This window comes from Heliangelus exortis, chromosome 11, assembly GCF_036169615.1.
Source record: "Heliangelus exortis chromosome 11, bHelExo1.hap1, whole genome shotgun sequence".
Classification (NCBI taxonomy): domain Eukaryota; kingdom Metazoa; phylum Chordata; class Aves; order Apodiformes; family Trochilidae; genus Heliangelus; species Heliangelus exortis.
Window position 1 is genome coordinate 11,539,090 of NC_092432.1, and position 26,631 is coordinate 11,565,720.

At 57.9% G+C, this 26,631-nt stretch overlaps 3 protein-coding genes across 6 annotated transcripts; all 3 read right to left on the reverse strand.

Moving 5' to 3' along the window:
* Positions 1-1,075: 1,075 nt before the first annotated feature.
* Positions 1,076-5,382, reverse strand: ISLR (immunoglobulin superfamily containing leucine rich repeat). Of its 3 annotated transcripts, none has more exons than XM_071754582.1 (2): positions 5,308-5,382; positions 1,076-3,598 (listed from the first exon to the last, which is right to left on the reverse strand). In XM_071754582.1, exons 1-2 carry the CDS (start codon positions 5,348-5,350, stop codon positions 2,340-2,342), a joined length of 1,302 nt encoding a protein of 433 aa, XP_071610683.1. In that variant the 5' UTR covers positions 5,351-5,382; the 3' UTR covers positions 1,076-2,339. The 3 variants fall into 3 exon arrangements, with proteins under 3 accessions (XP_071610683.1, XP_071610684.1, XP_071610686.1); XM_071754583.1 differs by lacking the exon at positions 5,308-5,382 and adding an exon at positions 5,060-5,174; XM_071754585.1 differs by lacking the exon at positions 5,308-5,382 and adding an exon at positions 4,861-4,966.
* A 3,574-nt stretch (positions 5,383-8,956) lies between these two features.
* On the reverse strand, positions 8,957-13,006 carry LOC139800943 (immunoglobulin superfamily containing leucine-rich repeat protein 2-like). Its single transcript, XM_071754586.1, has 2 exons — positions 12,697-13,006; positions 8,957-12,190 (listed from the first exon to the last, which is right to left on the reverse strand). The coding sequence occupies exon 2, from the start codon at positions 12,182-12,184 to the stop codon at positions 10,070-10,072; it is 2,115 nt and encodes a 704-aa protein (XP_071610687.1). The 5' UTR covers positions 12,185-12,190; positions 12,697-13,006; the 3' UTR covers positions 8,957-10,069.
* A 5,257-nt stretch (positions 13,007-18,263) lies between these two features.
* PML (PML nuclear body scaffold) lies at positions 18,264-26,227 on the reverse strand. Of its 2 annotated transcripts, none has more exons than XM_071754589.1 (9): positions 25,998-26,227; positions 24,818-25,385; positions 23,390-23,967; positions 22,525-22,577; positions 22,012-22,071; positions 21,751-21,922; positions 21,052-21,101; positions 19,181-19,337; positions 18,264-19,088 (listed from the first exon to the last, which is right to left on the reverse strand). In XM_071754589.1, exons 1-9 carry the CDS (start codon positions 26,146-26,148, stop codon positions 18,499-18,501), a joined length of 2,379 nt encoding a protein of 792 aa, XP_071610690.1. In that variant the 5' UTR covers positions 26,149-26,227; the 3' UTR covers positions 18,264-18,498. The 2 variants fall into 2 exon arrangements, with proteins under 2 accessions (XP_071610690.1, XP_071610691.1); XM_071754590.1 differs by having other exon boundaries at positions 26,097-26,226.
* Between the last annotated feature and the right edge of the window lie 404 nt (positions 26,228-26,631).

Consider the following 26,631-nt stretch of genomic DNA (forward strand, 5'->3'; position numbering starts at 1 on the left):
CCATCCAGCTGAAAACAGATCTTAAAACAAAAATAAAAAAATAAAACAAAATGCCCAAGTGGGGAAGGGAAATTCAGGTCTGGGTCATGCTGAGGCTTTGAGGGACAAAGAGGACCTGGAGAGGGGGGGTTGTGGCATCCCAGACTCGCAGTGGTGAGTGTGGGGGTGATGCTGAGTGCAGTGTCACCTGCAGCACCCGGTCCAGGAGCCACCTGGCAGGGTGCCCTGTTTGTTGTGACCGAGAACTGTTTGGTATCTCTAATAATGCCACAAAAGCTGTGAGTAAACTTGGCAAAGGCAGAGCATTTCATCTCCCTGGCAACCAACCAGCAAAGCCAGGAGAGCAGCAGCTTGGCCAGGCCAGCAGAGACCTTCAGGCCTGGCTTAAGGCTTCTGGGAGCCAAAATCTTCTTTTTTTTTATCCTCATCCCAGGCTCCCAGCTGGGGCTGCAGGAATGAGCTCCTGTCCCCTAGGCAGGAAAGAGAGGGGAGGACCCGTTGGGGGGGTAAAACTGATGGTTGAAGTTGTATCCTCCGAAGTGAAACCAAAACTCTGGTTGGAGCTGTGATATTTTTTTTATCCTTACTGCTTGTAATGGGAAAAATATGTGCCTGGTTATTAGCACCAAGGCTGTTCATGCTGGCTGGTTTGGGCTGGTTCTGCCTCAGGACCCCCACGGAGCTCTCGGCGCCGTATCCGGGTGGTGTCACCATCTGGCTGCTCCTCAGTGGCTCCTTTCCTGGGACAGGACCCTGCAAGCTGGCTGGACACCACAGAGGGGTCTGGAGACCTCGTGTGGGGGCCTGAAGCTTTGGGACAGCTGTTTTTTTGGGTTTTTTATGGCTCTGCCTTTCCCTGCCTGCTGCAGGGGATTTTGGGGTACCCTACAAGTGCATCCTCCCTCCAGGGTCACCATGGGGGGGATGCTCCAGTGCTGGGATGGCTTTCTGGGAGCTGGGGGAGAGGGAAAAGGGGGCGGGTTGGTGATGAGCTGTGCTACCCCAGATGCTGCTGGGTCTGGTAGCTGCAGAGGTGGGAGGAGGGCACAAAGACAGCAGACATCAGCTTGTCTACAAAAAAAACAACCAGCCAAGGTGTTTATTGCGTTTGGGACCTTGCTGTCCCTACAGCTTTAGGGGAGGAGGCGAGGGGAGCTGTGGCAGAAGGCACGAGGACCCCACTGCCCATGCCTGGGGGTGGAGGAGGGGTGATGGAGATGCTCACCCCCCCGCCAGCTCCCGGGGCAGTGGGTTGGGGGCTGTGTCCCGCATGGGACTGCTAAAGCACTTCAGGGGTGTTTCTGGCTTACAGGTCAGCTCAGCTCTCTCAGCCACCTGGCTTTTCCCCATCCTTCTTCCTCCCCATTCCTCATGCAGCCCTTGCTCCCTTTCCCAGCAGAGAGGAGCGCTGGGAAATTATTTTGGGGTCTTTCGGCTTCATCCCTCCCTCTGGGAGCTGGAGCAGTGTGGCTCGGTGGGACCAGCCCAGCAGAGCCTTTTGGATTGGGGACTTTCAAGGGTGAAATAAGGAGGGAGGAAAAACCAGCTGCATGGGGTCTGGGAGAGGGGCTGAGGGTGGCAGGGCCCGATCCTGTGCCATGCTGGGGACTCCCAGCACCCAACCAGCAGGAGCCCCCTTTGTGCCTGTGGAAGAGCTGCTTCTGCTCCACAAAATGCCCTGATCTATGCCCATGGCTCCATCCCATGTGTCCTGCCATACCTAGAGCCTGCTTGGTACCTCAGTTCCCCAGAGCCACACACCCTGGATCCCCAGGGCCTCGTGTCCACACTAATATACTAATATTCCCCCACTCTCTAAATGCTCCTTCTGCTCCTGGTGCTTCACATGAGGCTGATAGCAGGATACATCTGGCTGGCCAAGAGCTTGGATGCTGGTGACAGTTGGGATGTCATCTTTGGTACCGCTGGACTGACAGAACCCCTCTTGGCAAGAGATCCCCCTCCTTGGTCACAGCTGGCTGCCCTGGGTGATGGAGGGCTCGGTGATGGGTGAAGGTCACCCTGGTGAGGGTGGACTTCAACCCTGCAGCTGTCCTTTGGTCTCAGAAGGGAGGTAAGCCAGGAAGTGGCAGCTTTGGGTGCCTGGAAAGCAGCAGCACAGTGTGGATCTGCTCTACGGGACCCGAGCTTCCCTGAAGCTCTCGACTAATGGAGTGCAGCCCTGACCCTCATCTAAGGAGGACCCAAACTACCAGACCTGGGCTTGTATCTCCTGACCACTCACAGTTCCCAGAAGCTCAGCAAAGGCGTGGCACTACGTGAAGATAAATGCTACAGAAAGAGGAGGAGCCCCCAAGGCACGGTTTCCTTCTCCCCATTTAACAGCAGAGCACAGCGCCCAAAGCCAACAGGAGGGGCCCCAGGTGGACTTGGGGCATCGGCCCTCCAGCCTTGCTCTTCGACTCCCTCGGCACGTGGTAAACAATCACCAGCTTTTCCCCAGCACCAGAGGGATCCAGATCATGCCCCTTGTAGCAGCTCTGCCCCCCAAAGGGGCTGGCCTGGGGGTCATCCCGGAGCAGATCTTCAGCCGGGTTCTCCGAGCCAGCCAGGGCCACGTTGACAGAGACATCCCGGGTGCCGACATCGTTGACGGCGAGGCAGGTGTAGGTTCCTTCGTCCTCCTTCCTGAAGTCGGGGATGGCCATGGTACCGTTCTTGAAGACCCAGAAGCGCTCCTGGCTCTGCTTGACGTTCCCGCCCCGCGCCACGTTGGGCCCGTTGATCTCAACGCGGCGGCCAGGGGTCTGGATCCTCCAGCGGATCTCCGGGGGGGGGCTGCCAGCCACGCTGCAGTGCAGGGTCAGCGTGAGGCCGTCCTGCACCACGCTGTTGTCCAGGTTGGAGAGGTAGGTCAGCTGCACCGAGGGGGCGACACAGTGCTGGTCCGGGATGTCCGTCACAGCCCTGCCCTTCAGCCTGCCGGGAGCCACGCAGAGGGTGGACCCCCCCTTAGTGATGGAGACGGAGGTGTTCTCAGTCCATTTCTTCAGCCAGAAGACCTTGCAGGTGCAGTTGAAGGGGTTGTTGAAGATCTGCAGCTGGGAGAGGGAGGGCAGGTTGTCAAAGGTGCCCTCGGCCAGGGTGGTCAGCTCGTTGTCGTTGAGCCAGAGGGAGCGCAGCTCCTTCAGAGAGTGGAAAGCATCCCGGGGCAGCCCGGCCAGGCGGTTGTTGTTCATCTTCAGGATCTGCAGACCACTGAGGTTCCGAAGGTCCTGCCAGGGGAAGTCTGCAATCTTGTTGTGGCTCAGGTCCAGGTTCTTCAGGTGAACTAAGGAGATGAAAGCCCCCGGCTCCACCACCCCGATCTGGTTGTAGCCCAGCCACAGAGACTGCACCTCAGGCACCTCGCTGAAGGAGCCTTTCCCCAGCCAGCCAATCCTGTTGGCTGACAAGGTGAGGATGGTCACGTTGGAGGACAATCCCTCGGGCACCTCCTGGAGATCCTTGTAGGCACACTCGGCCAACAGCCGCCCGTTCTTCTTGGTGGAGCAGGAGCAGGCACTGGGACAGGCCAGGCAGGGACCCAGGAAAGCAGCCAGCCCCAGGAAGCACAGCAGGGGCCTCATCCTTCCTCCTGGGAACAGAGATGGGGGGGGGGGGGGGGAATGAAGGGAATGGCTCTGGTCGAGATGGGGATCTGCTGTTTCTTGCCAAGAACCAAGAGGAAGCAGCAGAGGAGCAAAGCATCCGTGTGATTATCCCCAGCACGTCAGCTGGGATAAGGAAAAGGCTGTTTGAAATATTCCCTGCTCAGAGGGGAAGAGCAGAGCCTTCTACTACCTACGGGAGTGCAGAAGTTCCCTTTGGACCCTTTCCCTCCCCCTCTAAAAAAAGTCTGGGTTTGATCTCTGCCGAAATGCCACCCCCCAGGATGCTGTTTCCCCGGGTTCTGGGGGAGTTGGAGCTGGGGTTTCAGACTTTTCTCTGGTTCTCCAACCACAGCTCTTTCACAACCAGCTTCAGCTGCTCTTCTCCTAACCCTTGGAGTTGTTGGGATTTTCAGCAGGCTGTCAGACCTCAAACCAACCCCCCCAAAGCTCCACATTTTTCTATGTCATGGAAAAAACTCAGCTTCTTTAGTGCCATTTTTTTTTTTTTCTTTCAGCAAGGGAGTGTGGGGTCCTTGGCTGCTGGAAGTCTTTAGAGGGAAATATTTTGAAGCTAACTCTTTACTCTCCTCCTTCTTGCCTTGCAGAGGGGCCTGTGCTTGCTGGATTCCTGGCTCCTGGAAGCTTGTGTCCCACCAGGGAAGAGGTTAACTGCAGCTCAGCCCGGAGCTGGCAGCCAGACCCCTTTGTCTCTGCCTGGTAGGCAAGTTTTGCTGCTCCTGCCAGTCCCCAACCCTGTCATTTAGAGCAGGGGGAGATGTTTTATTGGCAAAGGAGAGGTGGAAAAAGCCCTGCACAACAGCAGGGGGAGGTTGGTGGTACAAAGCCGGGGGGGGAGGGGGCTAAAAGGGGACGCCAGAGGTCCTGTCATGCAGGGATAGCGCACCCCAGGGCTAGGGTTCAAGCAATGGGGGAGGGTCCCCGGGGGCTGTGGAGGTGATGGAGGGATGAGAGCCCAGGAGTGTGTTTTTGGGGGTCCTGTTGGCTGCTGTCTTTAACCCATGCCGGTGGGTTGTGGGGTGTTCTCTCACTCCCTATCTCAGCGGTGCAGAGGCAGATCCCAATCAACCCCCAACACGCTGTGGGATAGAGGGCTGGAAGATCCCACTGGAAGGGGGGAGGTGGGGGATATTCCCGTGCCCGAGCACCCCTGCACCCCGGCTCCCTCCCGTGTGACCCCCTCCTCCAGCACCCCCCTGGTCCCCATCCCGGGGGACCCGTTCGTTACCTCTCCCCGCCGCCTCTCTCGCTGCCCCGGCCCGGGGGGGCCGAGGCGGCCCGGGGGCGGTGTGAGCAGGGCCGGCTCCGCATACCAGAGCCGTGAATAACCCACAGCCCTCCCTCTCCTCTCTCCTTCCCTCCTTCCCTCCCCGGCCCGCTTCCCCCCGACCCCCCGATCCCCTCCCCGCTCCCTCCTGCCCCTTCACCGGCAGCTTCAGGGAGATGGAGCCCAGGCGCCCGCGTTCCTCTGGAGGGTGGTGGGGGGAAAAAAACAGGACTGACGCTTCCCTCAGCTTTCCTCGGGCTTCTCCTCCCCTCCTGGTCCCCCGGGCTCTTTTGTTTTCCATGGCACCGACCCACTCCCGCTGTAGGAAAAGGGCTGCGGGGGCCCTTCCTCCGCCTACCCCCTCCCGCCCCCCCTTTCCCACCTCGGAGCCGGGGGGAGCATCCAAACCTCTGCCTCCCGGGGGTCCCCCGACCCACATCTCGAGGTCCATCCTGTCCCACCCCTTGTAGGGGACATTTGGGGGACAGGGTGGAGGTGGAGTGGCTTCTGGAGGCTGCGGGCCGGTGAGTTGCCTCTTGGGGGGGTGGGGGGGAATGAAAAGGCTTGGGGGCTCGAGGGTGGCAGAAGACTCCACTGTAGTGATGTGTGGGGCTGGGGCAGGGGGAGAAGGAGGGTGAGTGGGTGGGTGCACAGGGGCTGCATCAGGGTGGCAGGAGGATGGAGGACTCCCAGGGTGCCCCTGGAACCTATCTCCCTGCAATAAAGTGCTGGTAAAAGCTTGTGAAAGTAGCTCCTGGGGAGTTCATAACCATCCTCCTGGTGATCACCTGGGCAGAGATGAGCACCTGGGACCGGGATGCTGACTGGGTCCTTGCTCCTGGCCTTGCTGTATTCATCCACTGGTCAAACTGGAACACAAACTGGAACACTTGTGATTGGAAACCCACCTTCTGTGGGGCTGGGGTTGGGGTGATGGGGGTGAATGGCCCATGGGAGCACCCAGAGTGGCAAGAACCTCCACCCTGGGGCAAGGTAAGCCCCTGACCATGGTGGAGGTGTGTCAGGGGGGGAACTGGAGCCCCCCAGGAGAGCTTGGCCCTTGTATGTCCCAGCCACAGCTCCCTGTCCTTCCTCTTCACACTTGCCCTGATGCAGCTGTCACTGAGGCCCCAGCTGTGAACAGGATTGGGAGTAAAAATAGTGCTGGGTGAATGGGAGGGGGGGGGATTTTGAATCTAGAGCAGTTCATGGAGGAGGGAGGTGTGTGTGGGGGGAGTGTGGGTGTGTGTGCTGGCAGAGTGGCTGCTGCACTGGGGGTTTTCCCCAGGGAGGTCAGGACCTGCTTGGCAAGATGTTTATGGGGGCTGCTCACATGGACAACACAGGGGTTGCTTTGTGATCTCCCACCTCCCTCTCCCCCCGTGGGTTGCTGTGGCTGGTGCCCATCACCCCTCAGCAGGGCAGGCTGATGTCTGGCTGGAGGGGGATGCCCATCAGCCCCCTCCCACCCTGCAAACAGCTTCAGAGCCCATCTGTGAGGGTTCAGGGGCTCTGAACTGGTGGAGGAGGCAGAGCGGGGGGCCTGCAGGGGACCAGGACTAATTCTGCCCTCTTGTCCCTAGGAAGCAGGTGAAAGATGCTGCTCTGACCACACTGCAGGGACCCCAGACTCCACCTGTGACCCCACCCTTCAGCAGAACAAGGCTGACTGTCCTGCATGACTGTAGCATGCAGGACATGGTGATGCTCTTTTCCCTTGAATTTTTGATCTGTGATAGAGATTATTCAGGCATAGCAAGGTTGAGGGATGATGGGGAGGTTGGGGGGTGATGGGGGGCTTGGGGGAGAGCACAAAAGCTTCTTTATTCTGGAACTGTCCTGGGCAAGGGGTGCCAGACAGCTTCCCACAGTTTAGGTGACACCATAAATGTGTGACAGACCGGGCTGTGTGGGCACAAGCTTGTCACCATCACGTGTGGGCATGTCCCACTCAACCCAGGCCTGATGGCAGGCTCTGCAGAAGGGTTAATGCCCTAGGAGGGGTCGAGCCCCCCTGCCGGGATGCTTTAACCCTTTCCAGGAAACAGGAACTCCAGAAGAAACCCGCTGGATGTGGAGAATGGTCGGGGAGTTGCAGAACTCCATCCCTGCCCCTTTCGTGTGCCTTTGGGCACCGAGTGCTAATTAATGCCCTCCTGAAAAGGAGCAAATCTCCGAGTAAACCAGCGTTAGGAGGTAGCTCATCACGGCGAGATTCCCTGTAGATAAGTTAAGCGGGGAAATCTATTACTCCCTAATTAAAGGGAGGCAGAACTGATTGTTCTTTTTCTATTCCTTCCGTGTTTCTGAGCGTGAAACCCAATTATCAGCGTACCCGCAGAAGGGAATTTGCCTACAAGGGGGAGTCTCGGCTTGGCACGGGAGTTTAAAAGCTGGAGCAGACACCTGGGCCGACGGGGAGTGGTCTCCCACTCGCGGGATTTGAGTGGGCACCCCGCTGCCTTGTTGCTTGCCGACCTGGTTTGGCTGCCTCCCCCGCGCTCCTTGCCGCAGGAGGGAGATGCAGAGGTCGGGTTTAAAATAGAAACCCCTCCCCTGGAGTGCGGAGAAAAGGGTGCGGGGGAGGCTCAGCGGAGGTTGCCTTAAAGGAGAGCGAGGGGCGTCGGTGGGGTCCCCGTGAGTGCGGGTGGGTGGGTGGGTGACCGTCCCCACGTGGGAGAACGCCTCGGCAGGCAGGGACACCGGGAGGACGTGTGGCTCCGTAGCTGCAGATAAGAAAAAGCAATCAAAAGCAGCCTTAAATCTTCAGCCTGTAATTGTGGGCTTAAATCATCGGGGAGAGAAGAGGAGAGGAGAGGAGAGGGGAGGAGAGGAGAGGAGAGGAGAGGAGAGGAGAGGAGAGGAGAGGAGAGGAGAGGAGAGGAGAGGAGAGGAGAGGAGAGGAGAGGAGAGGGAGAGGGAGAGGGAGAGGGAGAGGGAGAGGGAGAACTGCTACGTGGGCTGGGGAGGGAGGGGTGTAAATCCCCGGGCACCTGCTTAGCACCCTCCATCTTGGGGCTGGCAATGCTTTGGGGTCCAGGGTGACACTGCTGTCCCCGGCACTGTGGTGTGAGTGGCACGGAGCCGGGCCCGTGTTGGTGTGTGTACATCCAGCCGTGGGGGGTGTGCCGTGTGGGTGTCCATGCGGGCGTGGAGCATGCACCCCTGCATACAGCATCATACGTGTTGTGTGTGCTCACAGCTGCAGCACTTCAGCAAATTGCACTGCGATATTTGAAGTGTTCTACCTGCGGCACGGGTGTGGGAGTGCACGTTTCCGAGGGGGAATACACAATTTAGTATTTTTCCGCATAGGGTGCATACAAAGTACGGGGTATGTGGGGTGTGTTGGGTTGTAACACAGCTCTGAGTATGTGTAGAGTGTGTGGAAAGCCCGTGGATGTGTGTGCAAGGGGAGGGCAGGTGACAATTACTGGTGCATCTATAAACCAGTGTGCACAGCACAGAGGGGTAAATCTGGTGTGTGTAGCTGTATATAGTGTGTGAATGGGTTATATATAATATTCACATACTTACATGCAGGAATATATATTCTATATGTGTGTGTGCCATGTGGGTAAAACCTATGGATATTTTAATAGTAATTTGTGAATATATTTTATGTATCTTTATATCTTATATTTTGTTTTTTATTTTATACATTTTGTCTACTTATCGATTATACATTTATCAATTTTAATTTTTATATCTATTTCTATGAAAAATATAATCTATTTATATTAAAAACATTATTTATATTTATATTTATATTTATATTTATATTTATATTTATATTTATATTTATAACTATATTTATAACTATATTTATAACTATATTTATAACTATATTTATAACTATATTTATAGTCTGTGTTTGTGCATGCTTTGCCTCCAGCTACAGCGATGTGTCTCCGCGCTGGCTTCCACCTCCTCGGGGTCCCCCCGGCCATACCGGGGCTGTACCGGGGGCCGTAGCGGGCAGAGCCCGGGGGAAGGAGGGGGGGGGGCGGGCACCAGGCACAACCTTCCCCTCAACCTCATCAAGCACGGACCCGGCTTCACTTTCAATCCCTTTTATTGACTCTTTCACAGACAGAAGCTCGCAGAAAGGTTCCCGCAGCTCTCGCCGGCCCCGGGGATACCGGAGTCGGGTACCGGAGGGGGGTGGCTGTACAGACCCCTCTCTTCACGGGGTCTCTCCCCCCCGCCTCGCCAGCACCACGGGCACGTCTACGGCACAGACACTTGGCTACAAGGCTACTCTACCCAACACACATCGAGGGGCCCCGCCGGACCGGGGGGATACGGGGGGACAGGACCGGAGGGTAGAGGGGGAGATCGAGACGCCCTCGGTTTCTCGGGGAGCGCCCTGGGCATCCCCGATACCGACTGGGCAACGGGGAGGGGATCGCACCGGAGAGCCCCAGCACCCACCGGGGAACGGAGAGCACGGCCGGGGAGCGGCAGGGACCGGGCAGCCCTGGCACCCACCGAGGGAAATCGAGATGCATCGGGGAGAGATTGGCACCTACCGGAGAGCGGCAGGGACCCACCGGGAAGTGATGGGCACTCACCAGGGAGAGGCGGGGTTCTCACCGGAGCTCGGCGGGGCCGAACCGGGAAGTGGAGGGAACCCACCCGGGACCGAGGGCGCGGTGGGGCCGGACCGAGAAGCGGCAGGACCCGCCGGGGACCGATCCGTTTCCAGAAGAAAAAAAAAAAATTAAAATTAAAAAAAAAAAGGGGCGGTTAGGATATCGGGCTTTTTTTTTTTTTTTTTTACCCGTTTTTTTCTCGTTTTTTCGTTCTTTTCCTTCAAGGTGAATAAAAATACGGGCAGAACAGGGGGCAGAGGTGGGCGCGGGACCGGGAATCGTTGCGATGCTGCTGCCGCCGAGTCGAGAGCGAGGACCACCGGTATCCAAACAGCAACGAAATCGTGGGAGAAATGTCCCGTTCGCATCCAGCGTCCCCGGGGGTGAAGTCCCTTCCCCGGGCACCTGCCGCCTGAGGGAGGAGGAAGAGGAGGAGGAGGAAGGAGCTGGTGTGGCTGAGGATGCTCCGTGGTTTTTCTGGGAGGAAAAGCCGCGGCGGTGCCCCAGGAGGAGGCGGGAAGGGGGGAGCCGGGAGAGGTGGGACTGGGGGTGGGCAGAAGGGGTTCCGGGGGGGATCAGCGGGGACGCTCAACTACCGGACGCTGCCGGTAGTTGCCGTTGATTTCTTGGGAGATGGTGACGGCTTCGGCACCCAGCGGCAGCTTGTCGCTGTACTCGGAGCGGACCTCGAACTCCTCGCCGTTGGCTTTGGATTGTGATTCCACCATGGAGCTGGCTGCCACACTCTCCTCTCGCTCCAGCTCCGGAGCCCCTTCAGCTTCCCTCCTCCTCCTCCTCCTGCTTCCTTCCTCATCCTCATCGTCTTCGTCGTCTTCTTCCTCCACGTCTGCTTCCCCCACTTCGTTGGGGTTGTAGTTCTTCTCAGAGTCCAGGTAGGAGGCGCGGGGGTCGAAGTCAGCAGCCATGTGCTTCTCCATCTGGTCTGGGTTCTGGGCCTTCATTATGAGCTTGTAGGTTTTCCCTTGGTACTTGGAGAGAAGGTGGCACCACGTGGCTCCCATCAAGGGTAAGGTGGCCAGCACCAGCAAGAAGATACTCACAACCACGATGATGATGAGCGAGGGGATCTCTTTTTTGGTGGTGAAGACCACTTGGACCTGGCAGTCCTCCCCCAAGTAGGTGAGACACACGGAGTAGTTGGTGCCAGGGTTCAAGCCCTGGAACCAGTATGAGTTCACCCCTTCCTCGATCTTGGACCACTGGACTAAGGCGTGGCCCTGGACGCTCTCCTGGCACAGGTAGAGCATCCTAAGGTGGACCTTCTCGGGCTGAGTGTAGGTGGGTGTGAGCTGCACCCGGGCATCACGCTCTGACACATCTAAGGCAATCACCCCCAGGTCGAACGTGTGCTGCTTGAAGTCCCCGCTCTGGTTAAAGGCGTGGTTGGAGATGTACTTTCTGGTTTGTGTGGAGCCACACTTCTTCTCAAAGGGAGGAAGCTGGAAAGGGACTTGTTCATCTCCCGTGGACTCTGTCCCAGTCACCAAGGATGGTTGGCTCTGCCGGGTGGGACCAAAGAATTTGTTCCTCTCGTCTGGCGTGAGCACGCTGTTCTTTGCTCCCTTGGCCCCAGGCTTCTTGTCACCTGGCTGTGCTTTGCCCCCCAGCGGGTCCCTCCCAGGCTGCAGCGGGTATTTCTGAGTGCCTGCCACAGCCACGTTGACTGAGGTCTGGTTGCTCCCCATTTCGTTGGTAGCCAGGCAGGTATAGGTGCCTTCTTCCCTCTTGCTCAGGTGGGGAATCACCAGGGTGCCGTTCTTGAAGACCATGAAGCGCTCAGGGTCCTGTCTGGGGACATCCTTCCCAGCGTTCTCCTTTGGGTTCCCGTTGAGCTCCAGGGTTTGGCTGGAGGTGCGTATCTTCCAGCTCACTTCGGGCACTGGAGTACCTGTCACGGCACAGTGCAGCGTCAGGGTGAAGCCATCAAAGAGCTCCGTGGTGTCCAGGTTGGGGTAGTAGGTGAGCTGCAGGGTAGGGGAGGTGCACTGCACCTCAGGGATCTTCCCCACCGGCACTCCTCGGAGCTGCTCCGGGAGGGCGCAAGTGATGGAGTCCTTCTCGGGGATGGAGATGAGAGTGCTGTCCATCCACTTCTTCAACCACTGGAGTTTGCAGGAGCAATCAAAGGGGTTGTTGTAGATCTGCAGGTGGGAGAGGGAACTGAGTGAGTCGAAGATCCCCTCTGCCAGGGCGGTGAACTTGTTGTTGTTGATGCGGAGGGACCGGAGATCCTTCAGGGTGTGGAAAGCCCCCTGAGGCACCAGGGCCATGTGGTTATTGTTCATCTTGAGCAGCTGGAGAGCGCTGAGGTTGTAGAGGTCCTGCCAGGGGAAATCCACAATCTGGTTGTGGCTGATGTCGAGGTTTTTCAGTTGCACCAGGACGGCAAAGGTGCCGGGCTCAATGGAGCGGATTTCATTGTGTGCCAGCCAGAGGGAGGTGACCTGGGTCACCTCCAGGAAGGAACGCTGCTGCAGAGAGGTGATCTTGTTGGCCGAGAGGCTGAGGGTGGTCACGTTGGAGGGCAACCCCGTGGGCACCACTTGGAGGTCCTTATAGGCACAGTCAGCAAACTGGTGGGCGTACTTGTCCACGCAGGCGCAGGGCTCGGGGCACGCCCGGGCCAGGCCGAGCAGGGCCACCAGCCACAGGGGCACCAGCGGGGCCATCTCCCCCTGCCAAGGGACACAGGGGGCTCTCAGGGCGCCTGCTCCCGGTCCCCTCTCGGAGACGCGGTAGCGGGGCTGCGTCCCATTGTCTGTGCCCGCCCCTCCCACCCCCCCAGCAGCTGCCCCTTAGCCCCTTCTCATCCCCTCTTCCCCCTTCCCCTCCTCTCCCCTGTTTTCCTCCCTTTCCCCTCTTCTCTTTCCACCCTTCTTACTCTCTCTTTCTTGTCTTGTTTGCGCTTTCCCTCCCTCCCCCCCTGCCCCCGCCCCCCCAAATATTAAACCTCGTTTTCTTCTCTGCTTTCATTTCGACTTTTCCTTTTGCTTTTCTTTTTTCTTTCTTCCTTCTTCCATTCTTTTCTCTGTTTCTCTCCCCACTTTCCTCCTTCCCTTCTCAGTCTCTCTTTCTTTCCTTCCTTCCTTCTCTATTTTCTCGATTTTCCTCTCTCCCCCGACCCATCCTTACCGTGTGTGTGTGTCCCGCCTCCGCACCGGGGGTGACCCCCCCACCTTACCCGCTCCTATGTGGCGTTGAGCAGCGCGCAGCCCTTCTCCCCGCCGCTACCGATCCTCCGCATCCTCCTGCGACACCGGAGGAGCTTCCACCGACGGGACCGGACAGGAGGGTGAGGAGCTGGGGAGAGGGGGGAACACGCACGCCCCCTCACCCCAAACCCCGCACGTCTCCGGGCTGAGCTGCGGAGCGGAGCGGGGCCGTGCGGGCACTGGGCTGCCGAGGAGGGAGCGAAGGGAGGAATTAGCATTTCTGCCAGCCTCCCCCTCCGCTCCGCTGCCCCCTCCCTCCTCACCACCCCTTTCCCATCCCACCCACCCACCCACCCAGCGCCGCCGCTCTTCAGCCTCCGGCGGAGACGAAGCCGGGGGCGGGCACGGTATCCCACCCCGTCAAAAACGAACAAAAAAACCCAACCAAACAAACAACAACAAAAAAAAAACCAAAAAAAAAAAAAACCCTAAACCAACCTCCATTAAAAGAAAAAAAAAAAAAAAAAATAACCATAATAAACGCCCTCCCTGCAGAGTAACGAGACCAACTCACCCACACTTGACAGCAGCCATGAGCCAGCCACCCCGCCGTCCCTCCCGATCGCCTCCCCCGCTGCTTCCACCATCCCCGGAGGGACCAGGACGCCGTCGGGACAGATCGCGGCCCCGGCTCCCCCCGGGGCTGGTGAAACGGGGGGTTTGGGACCCAACCCAGCCTTCCCGGTGACAGACACCCCCCTTCCCCCCGGGGCTGGACCTTCCCCACCCCCGCCTTGCCCCTTCTCGGTGTGCCCTCGTTTGCCGCCGACCCAGCCCGTCCCATCGAGGCTGATTCGGGCGCTGGTTGCAAGAATTTGAGCGGAGATGAGCGGGTGGGGTGGGAGGGAGGTGTTACAGGGGGGCTGCCGGGGACTCCCGGGAAGGGGCCTCTCTCCCTCATCTTCCTCCAGCAGGTTTAAGCCCCTTAAAGCAGCGCGAAGCCGCCCCCCTCCCCTCCGCAGTTTGGCTTCGACATGGGGGTCTGTTCTCCCCCCTTCGGCCCCCGGCCCTGCCCCTCGCCATGCGAAACCCGAGAATTCATTGATTTTGTGAGCGGGATCGATTCCTGCCTCCCGCCACCCCCCCCCTGCCCCCCCCTGCATCGCTCCATCTCACCCCCCCCTCGACCATCGCGCCCGGGAGTTGCCGGGGGCTGGGGGGGGGGAGGGAGGGGGTGTCCGGGTGGGTCCCACGTGGGTTCGAGTGGCTCAGTCCGGTCCTCCCGATGTTTCTGTCCCGACAGCGGCCCCGCCTAGAGCTGCGACAGGACCCTGCAGCTACATTCCCCCCCCCCCCCCCGCGGGGGCTGGGCACATCCCGAGGGGTTCCGAGGGGGTGTGGGGGGGTGTCTGACCTCCTCCCTGCTTGCTGTCAGGGGGAGTTAAAGCCCGGTGACCTCGCACAGCGGGGAGCCTGAGGCTGCGGGAATGGGCGTGTTCTCCCAAGGACGAGGGGGTGGGTGGAGGGGATGGAGGGGAGGGCAGCAGCTTGACAGGAAAATGTCACTTCTTATCCTCGCTGTCACCATCTCCTCCCTGCCAGGAAGGACCCTGATGCCTGCTGCCCGGGAGCCAAACGGGTTGACCTCAGGCATGCCTCAGTTTCCCTTTAACCTTACTGTCTGGGGGCTGAACCTCAGAGGGTGGGTGAGGAGCTTGGGTGATGTGTGGCCAGCAAAAAAGAAGCTTCATTTCCTTGGAAGGGAACCAGGGCCGTGTGAGTGTTGCATTTTGGTTGTCCATTCTACACCATGGTTGCCACTGTGCTCCCTGGCACACCTTTGGCCCAACCCAACCCCATTGCCATCCCCCAGAGAGCCCTGGCCATGGTCCAGGGGATCATCCTGAGCAGATGGACAAAGCCACCTCCCTTTGGGGGGGCTACAGGAGGGTCAAAGAGCAGGAAGGCATCACTTCTGATCTAGTGCAGATGCCTCTTCTGTGACTCCCTCCCTGGTGTGAGCCACCCCAGGTGCTCTCAGCATCTTTGGGGCCTTGCTGTGCCTCAGGCCCTTCCTGTCCCCGTGGCTGGCTGGTGGCCCAAGCATGCCCTCAGCCATGCTGGATCACTCTCCCAAGCACCAGTGATTCACAGCTCAGGGAATTACAGCGTCAGACATTTGGGTGTTGTGTTTTATAGGCTTTCCCACCCTGTTCCTGCCTCCCCCTCCCCTATTTTGCTCACTCTCTGCCTGCCAATGGGCCACCAGCCTCAGCCCAGCCCCATGTTAGGGGTGTCCACGGGCAGCAGGCCAGCATCTGGGGGGCTCAGGCTCTCCAAGCAGCCCATATGAGTGCTCCTCACCCCTTTCTGCTGTCTCTCAGGTTAGGGCATGTCCCAGATTCCCTGTGCTGCCATGGGCTGTATGGCTGGGAGACACAGGGGCTGCAGAGCTGCTTTGAGGAGCATGGAAGTGGGTTAAAATGCCACGAGGATGTGGCCAACATGGAGAAGATGTTTGTGTTCTGGCTTGGCTGTGCTCCTTCATTCATCATGCAAGAGGAAGAGACCCAAGTGTCCTAGATACAGTGGCAGTGCTTCAGGAGCAGTGGAGGCAGCAAATCATGCTAGAAATGGGTCAGGGGATGAGGCACGTGGGACAGGATGGATAACACAGCTCTCCTCCAGCTCCTCAGGGCAAGGTCCTAACCTACACACTGTGGAAGCCATCACAGCATGAAGCAGCACAATGTGGTTTACACCATCCATCCATCCATCCATCCATCCATCCATCCATCCATCCCTCCATCCATCCCTCCATCCATCCATCCCTCCATCCATCCATCCATCCCTCCATCCATCCATCCAACTATCCATCCATCCATCCATCCATCCATCCATCCATCCAACTATCCATCCATCCATCCATCCATCCATCCCTCCATCCATCCATCCCTCCATCCATCCATCCAACTATCCATCCATCCATCCCTCCATCCATCCATCCATCCATCCATCCATCTATCCATCTCCCCATTCACCCCTCCCCAGAGGTCACCACTTGTGTGTCACCACTTATGCCTCAGTTTCCCATGGGTTGAGCACAGGGAATAACAACAATGAGCTGTGGTGGCTTCTCAGTCCCCTCAGATGAGAGCTCCAAGAGAGGATGGTGGAGGATGAAGGGAGGGAGGGATGGATGGATGGATGGATGGATGGATGAAAGAGCTGTTTCTGGGGCTGTCAGTCTCCTGCTCAGCCCCAGACACCCCAAGGGTCCCCATATGGCAGACAGAAGGTGTGCTGAGAGCCAGGTCCACAGCTGACATTGCACATGGCAGCTTTGGTGCCACAGCTCCTTCCAGTAGAGGTGGGAAGAGCTTCCCAGCCAGGGCAGCCACTACACCACCACTGCAGTCAAGCCAGGCTTCCTGATTTACACCCTTGATCTCCAGCTGGTGCCTGAGGGAGGAGCCCTCACCACACCAGCCATGGGCATTGCTTATTTAAGGAGGAGAGGGCTGCCTTCTCTCCTCTTTGGGCTCTCTTCTTCCTTCCAGCCTCAAGCCAACTCCTCCAAGTTCAGGTAAGGGCAGGAAGCTACCACCCTGGGAGTATCCCATGACTTCTCCTTCCATCTAGACAAGGCTTCCCTCAGCTTTCCCTCCAACTATTTAATAGTCCTGACCCTTCCACCCTTGCTCCTGGTTGTTCTTGGGGTCCAAACCTGCTCGGATGTTTGCAGGCTGAGAATTTTTTTATGAGAGAATCTGGCTCAGCTTTCTCAGGCTCCTCAGGGTGGAAGCTTGGATTTACACCAGCCAACCTGAGCCATCTCACAGCCCATAATCAAATGCAGAGGAACTGGCCTTTGGCTCTAATTAGTTTTGCCTGATTGTTGGGGGAAGAAATCCATTTTCGTAAACAGAAAGGATTTATGCTGCTCCTTGTTGCTTTTTTTTTTTTTTTTTTTTTTTTTTTTTTTTTTTTTTTTCTTTTTTTTTTCTTTCTTTTTTTTCCCCCCTCCTAAGTCCCAAAGCACTTTGCCTGGGGCTAGCAGGGAGTAATTTTATGAATGGTTTAGATTGAGCAATGCATTATTAATAAGAGCCAATCCAGCAAGCAGCATATTATATATCATTTCAGGAGATGTGCTTAATTCTCTATAGTTATTTATTGCTCTTAAAGGAAAAAAATAACCTAGAGAGATAGTCTGAGTCTCCCTTAGACCCCTGGCTTGGAGGGGGGTGGCTGTGGGGTCCCAGCAGGGCTGTTCCACCCTGCCAGGGTGTAGAAGCTGGAGGTGGAAGCTGGTGTGGGATTTTTGGGCAGGCTTCACCCTGCAGGGATTCCCTTTTCTCCAGGGTTGTAGTTGTGCTCCCCCTGCAGCACTCAGCCCTTTCCCAGCAGGATGAATGAGTTTTACAGCAGCTCAGGGCCCAGAAAACAACTCATCTGGTTCCTGCAGCCCATTGACTTCTCTATTGTTGTACAAGGTTTTGATGAGGCAGGTGACAGCAGACAGATGGGGGCTGCTCTCCTCCGGATGGGTCCTTTCTACAGGCTGCTCCTTTATTAGACACTGGAGAATCTCGGGGGGGAGTGGGGAGGGGCATTTAGTGACAAGGCAAAGCCAGAGAGAGGGGGCGGGAGGTGGGGGGGGGATGTCCTTTGGGATGGCTCCCCAGAACCTGCTGCAGGGTGCTGGGCTTTTCCTGATCCTAGCAGGACTTCAGTCCCCACTAAGCCCCCCCCATCCCGACCCCCTTGCTGGCCAAGATCCCCTCCTATAGGTCCATGGCTCCCTCCAGGCCACTGAGTTCCTGGGGGATGCTCACAAAAGATGGGAGGGGGGGGAATCATATTTCCTCCCCATTTCCCCCCAGTTTTCCAAGATGTATCTCCCTCTACATCCTCCCAAGGAGGAGGAGGTATTCCCACATCCCTTCCTTGTCCATTTCCCCCCTAATTTCAGCCCCCCCCCCCAGAGGGTTTATTCACACAGCATGACCTCCCCACACGCCCCGTGCCCAAATCCAGCAGATCAGGCGCCCCGGTGATGGTCTCGGTACCCACCCACCCACCCCCGGTTCAGGGGGGATCACGGGTGGGCTCCAGCGATGCGTGTGCCTGCGGGGGAGGGAGAAGGGTGGGGAGGGTCGCACACAAGTGGGTGCCCCAGCCCCAGCCCGTGTGTGGCTGTACGCAGAGGACACCTGGTGGCCTGTGTCCCTTACTGCCTCGCTTGGGGACATCGCTGCCACCCTCTGTCTGGCACGGAGAGTCACATCCAGGCTGCGAGGTGGTTGCGGAGAGGGGTGGGGGACACACGGTAAGGTACCTGCAGGGATGGGGACACCCCAGTAAGTGACGCTGGGCTGTGGTGTCTCATTTATTTTTAAAAGATATTTATTAATTCGATCGGGTGCTTTCTCCCCTCATTTATTTTAAAAGATATTTATTATTTTGATCGGGTGGTTTCTCCCCTCATTTATTTTAAAAGATATTTATTATTTTGACCGGCTGCTTTCTCCCCTCATTTATTTTAAAAGATATTTATTAATTTGATCGGGTGGTTACTCCCCTCATTTATTTCTAAAAGATATTTACTACTTTGATTGGGTGGTTCCTCCCCTCATTAATTTTAAAAGATATTTATTAATCTGATCGGGTGCTTTCTCCCCTCTAGAGCTGACACGGGGTCCCGAACCTTTTTCCTCTCCCCCTGCTGGGATGGGGGAGGGTTTGCAGTTCCCATTTTGAGGCTGCTGCGAGCACCTCCGGAGAGCATCCCTGGTGGCACAGCGGGGACCTGGCCAGCTCAGCTCATGTCACCCATGCTGCCCTTTCACCTCTTTCAGCTTCCAGAGGACGAGGTGGTGACGGGCCAGGATTTTTGCTGCCCTCCTGGTGAGCAGCTTCTCCTGCACGATGGGCTGCAGCATGCTATAGCTCTGCAGAGCACAGTGGGTGAGCAGCATCCCTGCCTCAGGCTGGGCAGGGAACCCCAGCACCCACCACAGCTCCTGCAAGGCCTTGGCTCTGGCCAGAGTGCTGCCCACACCCAGCTGCTGCTCTAGGTGCTCTTTTACCAGGTCCTTCAGCTTGTAGGAAGGGGCTCGGGGCAGTTTTTCCTTGATTAAGGACAACATGTCCACGTAACCACTCACCAGGTGGCAGAAGTCTGCTTTCCTGCCTGTGGCATCCAGGGCTCTAAAGAGAGCCAGCAGCTCCGGCCCCCAGAAGTTATTAACAATGAGGATGGGCCTGGGGACCGAGGAGAGATACCAGAGGAGGTTCTGCATCCCCACCTCCATGGTGACACCCTGGGAGAGCAGTGCCAGCACCGACTCAGGGGTCTGAATCAGCATCTTGAAGGTGTGCTCTCCGCTGGTCGCTGCCACTTCTGTGATGTGCTGGGCTGCAGAGGGGAAAGGACCAGCCTGGGATGAGGATTTGGGGCTCCCCAGCTCTGGTGCCCAGGCCCCTAAGCCCAGGAAAGGCAATGCTCACTTTTCTGGTCAACCTTCAAGCTGAGGAACACCAAGGTGCTCAGCCCCGACGTGATGTCCCAGGGACTGGTGGAGCCAGTGCTGTGGTGGGGTGAGGTGCCACTCTCGGACCAGGGGGGGCTGGAGGACTTCTCGCTCTCCTGGGGCTTGCTGAAGGCCTGCAAGAGAGTGGAGAAGGGAACCAAGTCCCATCTGCCTGCTTGGACCTGGCTGGGGAGGCACGAAGAGCACCCTTGGCCATAGGCAAGGAGCTGGTGGTGCAGAATGCCCTGAAATTCACAGGACTTGATGTTCTGGCCATGCCTGGGCTGGGAGGGGTGTGTGTTGTGTCTCAGGAGTGGGTTGGCCACAGGGAGCCCTGTTGAGAGCCCAAAAGCGGGGAGGGTGTGGGCCAAGTGAGCAAGAGCAGAGCCCTCAATGCAACCCCTCTTCCTAAGCGTGGGGTGGGAGCCTGGCAGTGGCCAGAGGGACACAACACACAGGTCCAGGGACACACTGTGTCTTTCCACTCATCTCATGACCCTAATCCTAACCCTCAGCTCATGAGGCTGCAGCTCATGCATGGGTTCAAAGCAACCTCAGGAGATGCTGCTGGATCCATGTGACCTTTGGAGGAAAAGGAGACTGAACCAGGCCAGGAAGATGCTTGGTGCCTCTCCAGGCTCAGAAGATCCTGTGCCTCCAGCAGGGCTCCCCAAAGGCTGAGTGAAAGCATCTCCCCTGACTGTGGGTGAGGTGACTACGCCCCCAGAACCTCTCTTTTTTCCAGCCTGTGCATTTGCTGCACCCTTAACCCCACACTGTGACACAGGTCCCAGGGAGGGACCCCACAGCAAGCAGCTAAGGTCCCCAAACCCCCCAGTCTTGAGATCTTTGGGCACTAGCAAGGAGTGGGGACAGGCTCTTTGCTCCACAACTCTTTCACTTTTGTTGTTTTGGTTGGTTTGGGTTTTTTTGTTGTTGTGGTTGTTTAAGATAGGACTCAGGAGAGCAAGGAAAACCAGCGAAGGGAAAACAGAATAAGGAAGGCAGTAAGTGGGCTGGGATTTAATCTGGAAACAGCTTTATTAAGGAACAAGAGCTTCTGTGTTAGATTATACATAAAAAGGGGCTGTTAACCCTTCATTAAGCCATGCTGGAAAACCAACACCACCCCCAATCCCAAATCACCCTCCCTCACCTCCAGTCCCAAAGGGATTCCCTGCTGGGGATGGGGGATCCCAGCAGGCACCATCCAACCACCTGGGCTGGGGCCATTTGCAGCATCAGGACTGGGAAATGTCACTGCAAGGAGCTCAGGAATGACCCCTGCTGGATGCTCAGATGGTCTCCAGGTCCTCTGGTGGCTCCCTGGAGCTTCTCAGCCTGTTGGTACAGGACTGATGAACTCTCTGAGCATGGGTGCATCTTCAGCTCGCAAACTTGATTTTTAAATTAAAATCGATTTTTTTTTTTTTTTTTTTTTTTTTTTTTTTTTTTTTTTTTTTTTTTTTTTTGGTTAAAGCTGAGAACAACCTTCCCAGTGAGGTGGAAAGGAAGAGGGACTGAGTGGAAAGGTTGATGTTGGGGGATCGGCTGGTGTGGGATCCCACCTCAGAGCAAAGCCAGGTGGCTCTCCAGAATGCCAGAAAATCCCAGCAAAGGTCTCAGGAGGACTAGATTTGGGATGGCCCAGATGCCCTGCCTCCCTGGAGCAATTAAAACAGAAGAGAAAGCCACAAGCAAGTATCTGAGTGCTGCTAGGAAGGGAGAAGGCTCGGATGGGAGCACGGCTGAAGGGAAGAGAAGGGCACCCCAGGAATGAGGGGCTGCAGCTGCCTCTTCTGCCTGCAATGGGGCTCAGCAAGGAGGGTGCTCTGATGTTACACTCACCACTGTGTCTTCCTCACTGTCCTCTGAGCTGATGATGATGCTGGTGTCTTCTGTGGAAGGAAGAGGAGGACGCTGAAGCTTCAAGACATGGATTTTTGCATCATACCAGTTTTCCACTGGGAGGACTGATCTTATCCCCTGATTTTTTTGCAGCACAGGGCAAGTGCTTCTACCAGGACCATGAACCAGCCAGCCCTTAGGTGCTTTCAGATGTACCCCAAGGTAAGGACAACCTCTCCACTGCTGCTTCACCCCATGGACCCAGTACCAGCCTCTCCAGAAGATGCATTTTGTCCTCCCCCCTGCAGAGATGAGCCCAGGGACCCCTCACTGTGGGATGCTGGAGAGGGGTTGGGTGAGCTTGAGGAGGAAAGTGTGTTTTGCTAAAAATTGTGAGGCTTACTCCAGGAAAATCCAGAGCTCTTAGAGCAGGAGGCAGGGGAGTCTTCCTGCACTCTTGCCCCAGTGCTCTCCTCTTCCTTAGACTTGGGTTTGCCCACCTCAGATGCAGGACATGGAGCTGAGGGAGGGGGTATCCATATCCAGCCCCAAGCACTGCTCTCATGTTCACCCCCTGGAACCAGCTCCCACCCTCTGCTTCTCTGACCCAGGGGGGCTTGGCCAAGGCTCTGTCCTGCAGGGGGGATGCTCAGAGGCTGGGGGAGATGGGGTAATGAGAGCCACCTCCCTGGTCCCCACCTGCATCATCACTGTGGCTGTTGGTGGCAGGGATGCTGCTGCAGTTCCGCCTCAGCGTGGGGGTGCTGAGCCCTGTTCTGCCCTCCCACTGGTTTGAACTGGGATTGCTGGGACCGGGCCTGTCATCAGACTCCAGCTTCAGACGTTTGGGTGAGATGTGCCTGGAGGGGGTCTGGAGAGAGGAGGGCACAGGGGGATGTAAGGTGCCAGGTTGGTACCTCCTGGTCCCCGAAGCTCCTGCTTGCCTGGGACAGTTCTTACCAGGCTGGTGTGCATGTCCCTGAGGCTGATGGTGAAGGTGGGCTGGATGACCTCCTCTTGCTGCAGAAAGAGCACAGAGCAGCATTAGGGTGAACTTCAAGGCCACTGACTGACTCCTCTGCAGGGCTGGGGGGCCACTGAGCAGAAGGCAGAGCCCCAGCCCAGCTCAAGGATTCTGCTTGAGCTCTGGGTGTTAGGCAGAAAAAAAAAAAAAAAAGAAAAAAAGAAAAAAAAATCCAAACCAACCAACAAAAAAAAGCCCCCAAAACAAAAAAGCAAAACAAAACAAAACAAAATTCCTACCAGGATAGTGTAGGAACATGCCTGGGATATGGAAAACCATGGCTCTCCAGGAGGTTGCTCTGCCCATCAATGGGCATAAGGGGGTGGGGAAGGGAAGGCAGCTCCTTGGGGAGTGCTTGCAAGGTAGGGAGAAGGGGGAAGCCACACCTGAGGTAATGGGGGACGCCTCCCCACAGGGTGGAGCAGCAGGACAAAACACAGACATCTCACCTGGTCATTCTCCAGGGCCACTTCAACCACTGGGGCAGCTTGGGAATTGGTACCTGCAAAGGAGAGGGCAGGGCTGCAATCCTCAACCAGAGCCTCCACAGCTTCCACCCAGCCTGGGAAAAACCTGCCCAGCACCTCTGATCCCAGTCTTTTGGTTTAGCATGGTCCAAGGAGTCTAGGAGACTCTGGACACCCACAGATCAGCATCATCAGAGCCTGCCAGGGGAGTGGGAGAATAAAGGGGGGTCTGCTACAAAAACAAATGAGCAAATCTCAGCCCAGGGACCAAGCACCCTACAGGAGGGAATGTGGGCTCATTCTGCTGCAGGGAGGGGGCTCTGGAACCCTGCAGGACCCAGAGCTGGGCAATGGCTTTCTGAGCTGGCCCAAGACCTTGCTGCCTGCAGGGGGGCTGGCTCCATCCCCAGGGCAAGTCCACCTCCTTCCACCTCCTCCTTCCACCTCCTCCTTCCACCTCCCTCCTCCTCCTCCCTCTTCCTCCTCCTCCTTGCTCCTCCTCCTTGCTCCTCCTCCTTCCTCTTCCTCTTTCCTCTTCCTCTTTCCTCCTCTCCTCTCCTCTCCTCTCCTCTTCTCCCCCCTCCTCCCCTCTCCTCCCTTTCTCCTCCCCTTCCACTCCTTCTCCTCCTTCCCCTTCTCCTCCTTCCCCTTCCACTCCTCCTCCTCTTCCTCCCTCCTCCCTCTTTCCTCTCTCCTCCCTCCACTCCTCCCTCCACTCCTCCCTCCACTCCTCCCTCCACTCCTCCCTCCACTCCTCCCTCCACTCCTCCCTCCACTCCTCTCTCCACTTCTCCCTCCACTCTCCTTTCCACTCTTCCCTCTCCTCCATCCCCCTGCTCCTCCTCACCTGCCCGCCCCATCACACGCTCCACCAGTGCCTGCAGCCGTGCCCTGCACTCTCCCAAGTCCCCGGGCTGCACTCTCTCCCGGGCCAGCTCCGCCGGCTCCAGCCGCTGCAGCTCCTCCAGCGAGGCTTTGATGAAGGGCTGCATGTCCATCACCTCCTGGGCCGTGCCGTACAGGCTCAGCTTCTCCACCAGCCTCTCGCCCGCCTCCATCCGCTTCAGCGCTCCCTCCAGACGCCGCAGCTCCTGCTCCAGCTCCCGCCGGCCCTGCTCCTGCCTCCTCTCCACCGCCCGCACCAGCTCCTCCTCCTCCCGCCGCAGCGCCCGCACCAGCTCCTCCACCCGCTGCCGGATCAGCTCCCGCATCTCCTGCTGCTCCCGCTCCAACCGGGCGGCCTCCTCCCGCAGCGCCCGGTGCCTGCCCTCCAAGCTGCTTCTCCCGGGGCCCAGCTGCCGGGCCAGGCTGCCCAGCTCCTCCCGCCTGCGCTGGCTCTCGCTCCCGATGTCGCAGAAGGTGTGCGGACCGTCCAGCAGCGCGCAGGAGCAGCACAGCGCCCGCTGGCACTGCCGGCAGTAGATACTGCCAGGAGGAAAAAAAAAACAAACCAAAAAAACCTGAGTGCCCTTCAGAGGGGGCCGAAAAGCACCGGGCACCCTCCCCAGAGGGCGGCTGAGGAGTTGAACCAAGGGGGGAAACAGAGGCACGGGGTGGGAAAGGGCTTGGCCTGACATGGCTGCCTGCAGATGTGGGTGTCAAGCTGTGTTCAACCTGCCTGTGCTCCACACCCTCCTCCTGGGGATCTGCCAGCTCTGTAACACACCCTGCTCCAGCCTGGAGTCTTGCCAGGGTGGCAGCTCTCCCTCCCCTGAGGCAGGTGATGAAACCCCCTTAGCTATTCCCTCCTTCATAGAATCATAGAATTGGCTGGGTTGGAAGGGACCTCAGAGATCATCAAGTCCAATCCTTGATCCACTACTGCTGCAGTTACTAGACCATGGCACTGAGTGCCACATCCAGTCTCTTTTTAAATATCTCCGGGGATGGAGAATCCACCACTTCCCTGGGCAGCCCATTCCAATGTCTGATCCTCTCCGTAAAGAAATTCTTTCTAATGTCCAACCTAAACCTCCCCTGGCACAACTTGAGACCGTGCCCTCTTGTCTTGCTGAGAGTTGTCTGGGAAAAGAGCCCAACCCCCCCTGCCTCCAACCTCCTTTCACGGAGTTGTAGAGAGTGATGAGGTCTCCCCTGAGCCTCCTCTTCTCCAGACTGAACACCCCCAGCTCCCTAAGCCTCTCCTCATAGGATCTGTGCTCGAGTCCCTTCACCAGCCTAGTTGCCCTCCTTTGGACCTGCTCCAGGACCTCGATATCCTTCCTAAACTGAGCGGCCCGGTCCTGGAGGAGGATGTGACCTGGGCACCACTCACCTGGACACAAAGTCCTTGTTGGCATGACCCGGAGTGGAGCAGAAGAGGCTGCATGACTTCCTGGTGCTTTCCAGGAAACAGTGGGCTGACTCAGAACGCAGGTCCTCCACCCTCTTGGCCTCGTGGTTCTTCTTCTTGAAGAACCACTGGTGGTCCTCAAAGCACTTGGCACAGAGGAAATCTTCACACTCGGGGCACCACACCGCTGCCACGTTCCTCTCACACCGGCTGCAGCCGGGGCCATCACCACGGCTGATCTTCCTGTAGACCTTCAGCCTGGCCTGCAGGTTGGCAAAGAGGAGGTTGTCCATGGTGGGGATGCCGTTGGCCTGAGGGATGGGTGTCCAGCACACAGGGCACTGCCCGACGGGCTTGTTCTCACTCAGGCAGTCGAGGCACAAGGTGTGGAGGCAGGTGAGGAGCTTGAGGTGGGGAGATTCCCGCCGGCAGCCCTCACAGAGGATGAACTCCAAATCATCCTGCTCCCTGGGCTGTTGGGGTGGAGGGGAGCTTGGGGGGCGGTCTGGCAGGGGTCCCATCTCCAGGGGGGCAGCAGCACCGTCTCCATCTGGTGGGATATGGTGAAAGGTGAGTAAGTTGGGGAGTGGGAGACCTGAGTGTCCCGTTCCTCCCCCTGTGGGGAGGCCACACAGGCAACCTACGGTGTCCACCCTGCCACATGGAAAGAACGGACACCCGGGGTGGGCATGGGGCTCCCGTGGGGCCAGGGGGCGGCTGCATCCTGGCAAGGGGAAGGGTTCTCCTTCGACATTTCTCTGCTGCCTGCAAAGGGTTATGCTCCATCCTGCCCTTGGTGTGGGACCTTCGGTGCTCTCGTCCCCCCTCCCCAACCTCTTCCTTCTCTCGGATTTTAGTGTTAGTTTCTGATTTTAGTGTTGGAGAGGGACCCGGAGGGGGCGTGGGCACAAAGCGCCTTTGCTTTCGCTTTTGCTGCCATCGCCCATGAGCGAGGAGGAGAGGGAGGAGCGGGCCTAGCGACAGCCCTGCCCTTCCTGGGAAACCTCCTGGGCTGCTGAAAACCTCCCGAGCCTTGTCCCCAAACCTGCCACCCCCCCCGCTCCTCCCCCCCCCCACCACCCGGCACCGCAGGCGGGAGCTCTCCGAAATCAAGCAGAGCCCTCCCCATACAAAGGTTGAGCACCCTAAAAATGGCCCCTACCTCCCGAAGGAGGTGGCTCCCTTTCTGGGGTGACCCTGGGCCAGGTTTTGCACCTTCCCACCTCCTCCAAAGAAGCGGCGACCCCTCCCCTCCCGTTACCTGCTGGGGGGCCAGGGCTGAGCGGCTGTGGGGCGGGGGGGCTGTCGGGCATGGCAGAGCTGGGAGCCGGCAGCTATTCCCGGACACTTTCGTTTCCCGGCTCTGCTTCGGGGAGGAAGAGGAGGAGGAGCTGGAGGGAAGGCAGGGGAAGGCGGGGAGATCCCCCAGGGGGAGGTGCGAGGGGAACGAGCCGGGGTGCCCAGCTCCCCCCCACCCCCCTCAAAGTTACTGGGGAGACGCAGACCCCCGGGGGGTGTTGCAGGCAGGGGCGGGGGATGCGGGGGGTGTCACGGACACCTGGAGGGGGATGAAGGCACTGGGATGGAGATACCGGGGGGGCGGGGGATGCAGGCACCGGGGTGGGGGGGGTCGGCAAGCTTCAGTTGCCAGAGCGGCCCCCGGCGCCGTGTGCTCGGTGCAAAACTGGGTGCCGGCCCGGCTGCTGTGTCTGGGGCAGTGGCTCGGACCCCAGCTTTAGCCACGGGGGGGGGGAGTTTAAACCCGCCCCATTGCTTTCCCATTCCCCCCCCCCGCC